The sequence below is a fragment of the Dromaius novaehollandiae genome, chromosome 29, assembly GCF_036370855.1.
Source record: "Dromaius novaehollandiae isolate bDroNov1 chromosome 29, bDroNov1.hap1, whole genome shotgun sequence".
In the NCBI taxonomy this organism is placed as follows: Eukaryota; Metazoa; Chordata; class Aves; order Casuariiformes; family Dromaiidae; genus Dromaius; species Dromaius novaehollandiae.
This window is the reverse complement of record NC_088126.1, coordinates 3,062,769-3,071,787: the sequence shown is the minus strand read 5'-3', so window position 1 is coordinate 3,071,787 and position 9,019 is coordinate 3,062,769. Positions and strand designations below refer to the sequence as shown.

The following is a 9,019-nucleotide window of genomic DNA, read 5'->3' as shown; positions in this document are numbered from 1 at the left end:
CGCGCCCTGCCCTGCGGTTTGGCCGCGCCGAGGAGGCGGAAGCGGCTCGGCGGGCGGGAGCAGCCTTCCTGGGGCCGCGGGGCGCAACGGGGCCTCGAGGCTACGTCAGGGCCCCCGGGGCCGCGGCACTTCCTCCCCGCGGCGCCGCTTCCGCTCGGCAGCCGCCTGGCAGGGCCGCGGGCTCGCGGGGCGCCGGCGGCCGCCCCCATGTCGCTGGCGCTCAAGGCCCGGCAGAAGGCGAGGCGCAAAGGCGGCGCCAAGGAGCGGGTCTTCGGCTGCGACCTCCTCCAGCATCTCCAGCGCTCGGGGCAGGAGGGTGAGCGCCCGCCCGGCCGCCCGGCCGCCCTCCCCGGCCCTGGGGTTGGCGGCGGCGGGGGGGGGGGGACGAGCCCCGGATGGGTTTGGGGGCGGCGGGTTGGCGCGGGTAGCGCTCGGCGTCGCCGGGGCCCGGCGGGGCGGCGGCCCCCCGGGGCGGGCGGAAGCGGGGCGGGCGGCGGCGGGTGACTCACGCCACGCGCTTGCATCACCGGCGCTTGGGCAAGGTGCATCCTGCCCCTCGGCCCCCCGCGGGCCCCGGCGTCCCCGGGGCACAGCCCGGGGCGAGCGGTGGCCGGGTGTCCCACAGGGCCACCGGCTTGGGTGACGGGGACCGGGGGCCTGCGGTGGCCAGAAGAGGACGTCGGGGAGGAGCCTGGCCCCTCCCGGGAGCAAATCCGGGTGCTGGGGGCACCGGTGGGAGTTAGGACGAGACCTAAGTTGGGGTTTGGGTGGCACCGGGCGAGGCTGGGGTCCCCCCAGCGAGGGGACATCGCTCCTGCCCCGTCCCAGCTCCCCCAGCGGTGCCCACAAGCCGGGCGGCGGCTGGACCGGGCCGCGCCGCGTCCCTAGAGCAGCACGGCCACGGGCAGAACCCCGCCGTGGTTAAACGGACCGAAACCCGGAGCCGGCGGGGCCGGGGCGGCGGGTGGGGCGGCCGGCGGGTGCCCGTGCCCGGGGGAGGCCACCTCGCCCGACGCCTGTCCCCGCAGTGCCCCAGGTGCTGCGGAGCTGCACCGAGTTCGTGGAGCAGCACGGGGTGGTGGACGGCATCTACCGCCTCTCGGGCGTCTCCTCCAACATCCAGCGGCTGCGGTGAGCGGAGGCGGGACGGGATGGAGGTGGGATGGGATGGAGATGGGATGGCGATGGAATCAGGACCAGACGGGATGGCGATGGAGACAGGAAGGAGGTGGAAGTAGGAAAAGGCGATGGGAGGGAGATGCAGATGGGGAGGGACCAGGTGGGACGGAGACAACAGGGAGGTGGAGACGGGACGGAGGAGGGATGGACACAGGACAGGGTGGGAGGCAGACGGGAGGGTGATGGAGAAGGGACTGCTGGGAGGAAGCTGGGAGGGAGTCAGGAATGGGATGGGGTGGGTCCGGATGGGATGGAGATGAGGGAGATGGAGCAGAGAGAGGATGGAGATGGGACAGGATGAGAGGAGGATGGGAGGGAGAGGAAAATGATGGGACCAGATGGGAGGGAGACAGGACAGAGACAGAAGGAAGAAAGAGATGGGATCTGGGTGGGAGGGAGCTAGGAGGGAGACAGGGACAAGAGGGAGATGGACCCAGATGGGATGGAGATGGGAGAGGGAGGGGGACAGGACAGAGATGGGAATGGGATGGGGAGAGAACCAGCTAGGATAGATTGAGGATGGGGACAGGGACAGGAGGGAGATGGGACAAGGTGGGAGGGAGACAGGGATGGGAGGGAGATGGGAAGGAGATGGAGACAGGATGGGGCTGGGAGGGTAAAGGGGATGTGATGAAGCAGGAGGGAGAGGGGTACAGGACAGGGATGGGATGGGATGGGGTGGGAGGGAGAGGGAGATGGGAGGAGACAGGAGGGAGATGGGATGAGATGGAGATGGGAGGAGATGGGAAGGAGGCAGGATGGAGATGGGATGAGATGGGATAGAGACAGGGACAGGATGGAGACGGGATGGAGATGGGGAAGGGATGGAGATGGGACAAGACAGGAGGGAGAAGGGAGGGAGATGAGGACAGGATGGAGATGGGACGAGACAGGGCAGGAAGATGGGGATGGGTTGGAGGTGGGACAAGATGGGGATGGGACGAGACAGGAGGGAGACAAGGATGGGACGAGATGAGAGGGAGACAGGGATGAAACGAGAGACAAGATGGAAGGAAGACAGGGATGAGATGGGGATGAGATGGGGAGGGGACAAGATGGGAGGGAGATGTGGACAGGATGGAGACGGGAGGGAGATGGGGATGGGATGGAGATGGGATGAGTTGGGAGGGAGACAGGGATAAGACGAGATGAGATGAGAGAGAGACGGGAGGGAGATGGGGACGGGATGGAGACGGGATGAGACAGGAGGGACATGGGGCTGGGCTGGGGACAGGACGAGACAGGGGGAGCCGGGCTGGGGCCGGGCTGGAGCCGGCCCACACACAGTTTCCAAGGTGCTGAGACAGCCGCTGCCGCCACCCCCTCGCTCCCCCTCGCACTCCGCCTTCCGTCGTTCCTCCTTGTAGTTGCTTTCCCTTGTTCTTTTATTCCCTCTTTCATTTTTGTTTTCATCCTTTTGTTCATTCTTTTGTTTCTTCCTTCCTTCTTTCCTTTACTCTTTCATTCCTCCTTTCACTTTCCAGCTTTCCTTGGTTCATCCTTTCACTCTTTTGCTCTTTTCCGTTCTAATTCTTCGATTCTTTCTTTTCATTCATTCTCTCCCCTTCAGCCCCTACGTCCATTTATCCCCCACATTCCTCTTGAGATTTCCCATCTCGGTGGGAGCCCCTGGTGTCCCCAGTGTCCCTGTGTCCCCAAGGACCCCAAGGTCCCCACATCTTCTGCGTCCCCAGTGTCCCAAACATCCCCAATGTCTCCAACATCCCCCGTGTCCCTACTGCCCTATGGCCCCAACTTCCTCAGTGTCCCTGTGTCCCCTACATCCTGAAGGTCCCCAGTGTCCCCAGCATCCCTGTATCCCATGTCCCCAACATCCCCAGGGTCCCTCTATCCCCTGTGTCCCCAACATCCTCGGTGTCCCCAAATCCCTGGCACGCCCAGTACCCCCAATATCTCTGGCACCCCCCGTGTCCTCAGCATCCCTGTGCCCCCAGCATCTTGGCCACACTGCAGAAGGACCCAGCTGATGAACCCACCTCGTTTGCAGGCCACCAGGGCCATGTCAGGTCCCCAGGGCCATGTTGGGGCCATGTTGTTGTGGGGGTCCTCGTGTGTCCCCCGCTGGCAGGGAGGGATGTGCCCAGGCACCATCCCACGGCCCGGCTCTCCACGGGCTCGAGGACATCCCAGGGACACGTCCCGGGCATGGCCCAACTCGTCATTCATAAGAAAACCCTTGTGGCACTGAGGAGCAGGACCTGGGGCTTGCCAGGGACAGGGGACAGCCCGGCAGGACCGCACCACGCCCTGGCTCTGCAGGCACCTCCATCCCACCCTGCAGCCCCGAGCTGGCCAGGGTTGTCCCCGACGAACCCCACCCCTCCCTTGCAGGCAAGAGTTCGACAGCGACCGCTGCCCGGACCTGCACAAGGATGTCTACCTGCAGGACATCCACTGCGTCAGCTCCCTCTGCAAGGCCTATTTCCGCGAGCTCCCCAACCCCCTGCTCACCTACCAGCTCTACGACAAGTTCGCCGTGAGTCCTGCTAGCTCTGCTCCAAGCCCCACCATGGTCCAGACCCCGCCGTGCTCCTGCTTCTCTGGGACGGGAGGCTGGAGCTGGGGTGGCCCTGGGAGGTGGCATCCGTCACCCCGTGCTTGTCCCCGGCAGGACGCTGTGGCCATCCAGATGGAAGAGGCGCGCCTGGTGAAGATCAAGGAGGTGCTGAAGGAGCTGCCAGCACCGCATTACCGGTATGGGCAGAGCCCCACAGGGCGGCATGGCCCCAGCCGTACGGGGACCCCCACACGTGCTTCTCCTGGTGCCCCCACTGCTCCCTCACCCCCCCCGGCCCCGCTGCCCACAGGACCCTGGAGTTTCTCATGAGGCACCTTCTGCACATGGCATCCTACAGCAGCCAGACCAACATGCACGCGAGGAACCTGGCCATCGTCTGGGCCCCCAACCTGCTCCGGTGAGCGCCACGGCTCGGGGACCCTTGGGCGTTGTGCTGGGTGGCCTGGGGACATCGGTGCCCCAGGGAGATGCGGGATGCTGAGCATCCCCACTGGGAGCCTCCGACACCCCATCCTGCCGCGCCAGGTCGAAGGACATCGAGGCCACGGGGTTCAACGGCACCGCAGCGTTCATGGAGGTGCGCGTCCAGTCCATCGTTGTGGAGTTCATCCTCACCCACGTGGAGCAGCTCTTCGGGGACGCCCCTCTCTCTGGTATGGCCCCGGTGGGCAACGACCGGGGGGACCAGCCCTGCCCGGCGTCGGGTGCAGGCACGGCTGGTTTGCTGCCAGCGGGTCTGGCACTGACCCCGTGGGGACACCCAGTGCCATGGGGTGTGCGAGCATCTCCCTGGTGGCACCCCAACCCCATGTGTTTGGCACCCAGGCAGCGAGCACAAGTCCCTGCGGAGGTCCCTGCTGCCCGGCGTGGGGCTGCCGGGGCCCCTGCCCGACGGCCAGCCCGTGCCCTACCACGTGCCGGCCGTGCTGAACCAGGGCGACGGGCCGCCGCAGATCCGGCCCTATCACACCATCATCGAGATCAGCGACCACAAGTACGTGACCCCTCCGCCCCCCGCGCCGGGCTCCCCCCGGGTGTCACCTACCGTGATGCCCCGTCCTGGCGGGATCTGCCCCGTGGAGCCTGTGGCCATGACCTGCAAGGCACGGCGTGCCCACGCTGCCACGCACACACGTGTGCTCACACGTGTGACCCTGCACAGGCACAAGCACACATGTAACGCAGCGCACGTGCTCTCAAACACGCGCGTGCGTGGCCAACCGGGGCCCTCACGTCCCTGCTCCCTGCAGAAGGAAGGGTTCCCTCAAGGCCAAGAAGTGGAAGTCCATCTTCAACCTGGGCCGCTCGAGCCACGAGTCCAAGAGGAAGCTGGTGAAGCCGGAAGAGAAAGGTGGGGAGCCCTGATGCTGGTGGGACCCCTGGAGAGGGGGTCCCCCATCACTCAGGGCCGCTCAGCAGGCATCCTGGGTTGATCTGGTGGCCCCGCATGGCCAAATCCAACCTCATTTCCAGCTCACAGAGCCCTTGGGGACCTCCACTGTGCCCTGGTGGCTGAGGTGTGATGGCGTGTGACCCATTTGTCCCTAATCCCCCTTTTGCTTTCTTTTCCCAGAGGATAAATGCGGTAAAATAAGCTTGAGGCCAGCCAAGAGCATGGACTCACTCAGCTCCATGCCTTTCATCAGTGAGGGTAAGTGGGATGCAGTGCACAGCCTTTGCAGGGGACCCACTTTCCCCCCCGTAGAGAATCCTGTCCATATAAAGCCACCTTAATCTGTGTCCCCGAAGCCCTTTCATGTGGTCTTGGCCACATCAAGTGGCCCTAAGGGTAACCATGGTCTCCAGTGGGGACCAGAGCAAAGTGGGGACAACTGACAGGGCATTGCCCTGGTCCTACAGGTCTGCAGCATCTCCTGGCTGGGATCAGAACTGGGTTCAGGAAGGTCCAGGAGTACCAGGTGTCCCTTGGCCCTAAAATTTTGTTCCCATTTGGTTTAGATGTCCCTCAGCTGGGCAAGAAGAGGTCGATAAAGCAGCCGCCACAGCGCCGGGAGAGCTTCGACACCTGCTCCTCGCCCTCACGGGAGGAGAGTTTCCCGGAGCAGGACGAGAGCCTGGAGGAGAAATTCAAGGCGAAGGAGGAGCCGCGGAGCCTGGAGTCGGAGGGCGAGAGCAGCACCAAGTCGGAGCCCACCACCCCCAAACCAGGACGGGCGTCGCTGGTCGGGGGGGCTGCCCCGGGCCGCTCGCCCAAGGCCGCCCGCAGCCGTGCCGAGAAGTGCGCGGGGGTCCACATCTCAGGCCCCTTCTCTGTCACTGTCCCCTTCCACATCACTTCCAACCTGTCCCGCCTCACCCGGGGGCTGGAGTGCCCAGCACTGGGCCAACTCAGGGAGCCCGCTGCCAGCCCTCCGGCTTCTGCCCGCGCTGCTGCCGGGGAGCCCGAGGCACCCGAGCCGCAGGAAAACCCCATGGGTGAGACATGGCTGCACGGGGGTCCGCTCCGAGCGGGGACCTCGGGACGCGAGGACAGCCTGTGGGCCACCACGCTCAACCCTTCCCTCCTCTCTGTCCGCAGTGGGGGCAAAGGCGGACGGCCCTGCGGATGCAGAGGAAACCCGGCTCTCCCTGGAGCTGCGGGACTCCTTCGCCTTCCTGGACAACCAGGACTCATGGCTGGACTACGCCAGCGAGGGCGACCCTGCGGCACGGTCCCTGCTCGGAGACGCTGGCCTCGAGGACGGAGACAGCTTCCCAGCCATAGAGGAGGGCATGGAAAGCGGGTTCATGAACGTAAGCTGAAATCTCTGTCCTGGTACTTTGTGGCTGGGCTGGCTGGAGGCACCACGTCACCTCTGCTGTCCCCATGCCCGGGGTAGAGAAGCTGGTGGCCGGGTGGTGCCTGAGAAGGCAGGATGGTGACAGAGAGCAAGGTGGTGATGGAGAGGACAGGGTGGTGACGGAGAGGGCAGGATGGTGCTGGACAGGGCAGAGGTGGTGATGGTGAGGACAGGATGGTGATGAAGAGGGCAGAGGTGGTTGTGGAGAGGGCAGGACGCTGGTGGAGAGGACAGGATGGTGACAGAGAGGACAGGATGGTGTGGAGAAGGCAGAGGTGGTGATGGAGAGGGCAGAGGTGGTTGTGGTGGAGGACAGGATGGTGACAGGGAAGATGGGATGGTAACAGAGGGGACAGGAAGGTGATGGAGAGGATGGGATGATGACGGAGAGGGCAGAGGTGATGATGGAAAGGGCAGGATGGTGGTGATGGAGAGAGCAGAGAAGGGAGGCATGGATCCCATCCAGCTGGCTCCATTGTGGTGCTGGATCTTGGGGCCAGGCTGAACCCGGAGCTCAGGGCAGGCTCTGTGCCCCCGCGGAGGCTGGTGGTCTGCCCATGTGGCCATCACCCTCCCGTCTGTCCCCATGCCCAGCCGGGGGAGTCCCCCATGGAGCAGCCCGCCAGCTACTTGTCCATCGAGGAGTGCATGGACGAGGAGATGTTCTTCATGGCTCCCAGCGGCTCTGATGCTGAGGACTCCTCCAAGGACACCGACTCCGAGGACATGTTCCTCAGCGCCAACGATGACCTCAGCCCGCTGGCCGCAGAGCTGGAGCCGCACACAGAGCTGGCAGACCAAGGGACGGCTCCGGAGCCGCCCGTGCCTGCTGAACCGGGGACCACCAGCAACGTCATACTGCAGGATGGCTTCCCAGTGCTGGAGGCGGCAGGGCTGCATCCCGTGGAGGAGGATGCCGGAGGTGACGGGGAGCATCCGAGGGGGCCAGGGGGTGAGACGGCAGAGCGGGGTGCACAGGGTGAACCCCCAGAGGAAGAGGGGCAGGGCGGAGGTGGCGAGGATAAGGCTCTGGATGACAGCGCTGGCCCAAGCAGAACTGACTCCAGCACCGAATCCGGCACTGGAGATGAAGCTGGACAAGCCCTGGGCTGCATGGAGACAAGTCCACTTCCCGATGTGCCAGATGGGGAAGTTGAAGAGGATGGAGCTGGCTGCGGTCCCCCTGCAGCAGAGGAGCTGGAGACGGGGAAGGCTCAACCCCAGCCGTCACAGGGGTCCCCTCCAGTCGCCTGGCTGGAGCCGACCCCTCAGGAGCCGCGGAGCCTCCCGCTCCTCGAGTTTCTGCCTCGCTCCACGGCACGCGCAGAGGGGACCGTCCCGGAGGGCATCCCTGACGCTTCCCCACTGTCCGCCTCAGCCCCGGAGCTGCGGGACGCTCTCCCCGAGGCCCTGGCGCGAGGCTGTGTGGAGCTGGCCCCGCGCCCCGAGCCGGCGGCCGTGCTTCGCCGCGACGGCAGCGCCGCGGTCCGCCTGGCCTCCCGCACTATCAGGGTGCAGCAAGCCAAGTCCGTGCCCGTCGTGCCGCCCAAGCCGCAGTTCGCCAAGATCCCCCCGGCCCTGAAGCCCAAGACACCGCCGGCCGCCAGCGTCCCCTGGGCCAGGGGCGGCACAGACGGCGAGGGCCGGGGGGCGGCCCTGCCCCGGTGGCTGCCCAGCCCCACGGCACCCGAGACCCCCCACGCGCAGCCCCCGGGGGGGACGCCGGAGAAGCGCCACAGCAGCTCGGGGTGCCCGGGCGGGAGCGGGGACGGCGGGACGGCGGCGAGGCGAGCCGCGTGGCGCAACAGCGGCAGCATGTCCTTCGACGCCGCCGTGGCCTTGGCCACCGAGAGGCACCTGGCGCAGATGCCCGTGAGGAGGATGCAGACCTACGGCGGCGAGGAGCTGCCGGAGCTGCCGGGAGCCGCCAAGCCCCTTCCCTTCCACAAAGCCCCCCTGAAGCCGCTGGGCCAGCGGCTGCTGCGGCCCCTCAGCTGCGTGGTGGCCCCCGAGGGCCCGGCCCTGGGCAAGGCACCGCAGGCCCCGGCCGGCCCCGACCCGCCTGGCGAGGCTCCCGGCTCGGCCGCCCGCCAGCCGGAGGCACCGGCGAGGGACAGACTGAGCCTGCCGCGGGCGGAGGCGGAGGAGGCCGGGGCTGCCCCGCGGGGAGCGCGGGCAGCGGAGACCCCCGGCGCGGCGGGCGAGGGCTGAGGCGGCGGTGCCCGGTGCCCCAAACTGCTCGGACGCTGGGGCTGGGCCGACGTCTTCCTCCTGCACCCCCCTTTCCCTTCAGCCATGTCCCGCTAGGGCTCCCTCCGGGAGCTCGTCCTGGCCACACGGCACGGCACAGCCACGGCCTCGCCCCTGCTGTGGGCACGAGGCCGAGAGACTTCGGGGACTGTGTGGGTGAATAAAGGCCTGGGGTCTGTTTTCCCGGCATGGTGTCGCCTGGTTGATGCGGGGTCCTGGAGGAACGGGGCAGTGGCCCCAGGGAGGGCAG

General features: G+C 66.6%; 1 protein-coding gene across 1 annotated transcript; it reads left to right on the top strand.

Moving 5' to 3' along the window:
- Positions 1 to 21: 21 nt before the first annotated feature.
- ARHGAP30 (Rho GTPase activating protein 30) lies at positions 22 to 8,958 on the top strand. Its single transcript, XM_064498985.1, has 12 exons — positions 22 to 316; positions 1,029 to 1,131; positions 3,532 to 3,676; positions 3,812 to 3,894; positions 4,008 to 4,115; positions 4,244 to 4,371; positions 4,544 to 4,712; positions 4,969 to 5,069; positions 5,292 to 5,369; positions 5,678 to 6,154; positions 6,258 to 6,472; positions 7,114 to 8,958. Exons 1-12 carry the CDS (start codon positions 208 to 210, stop codon positions 8,728 to 8,730), a joined length of 3,333 nt encoding a protein of 1,110 aa, XP_064355055.1. The 5' UTR covers positions 22 to 207; the 3' UTR covers positions 8,731 to 8,958.
- Positions 8,959 to 9,019: the final 61 nt, after the last annotated feature.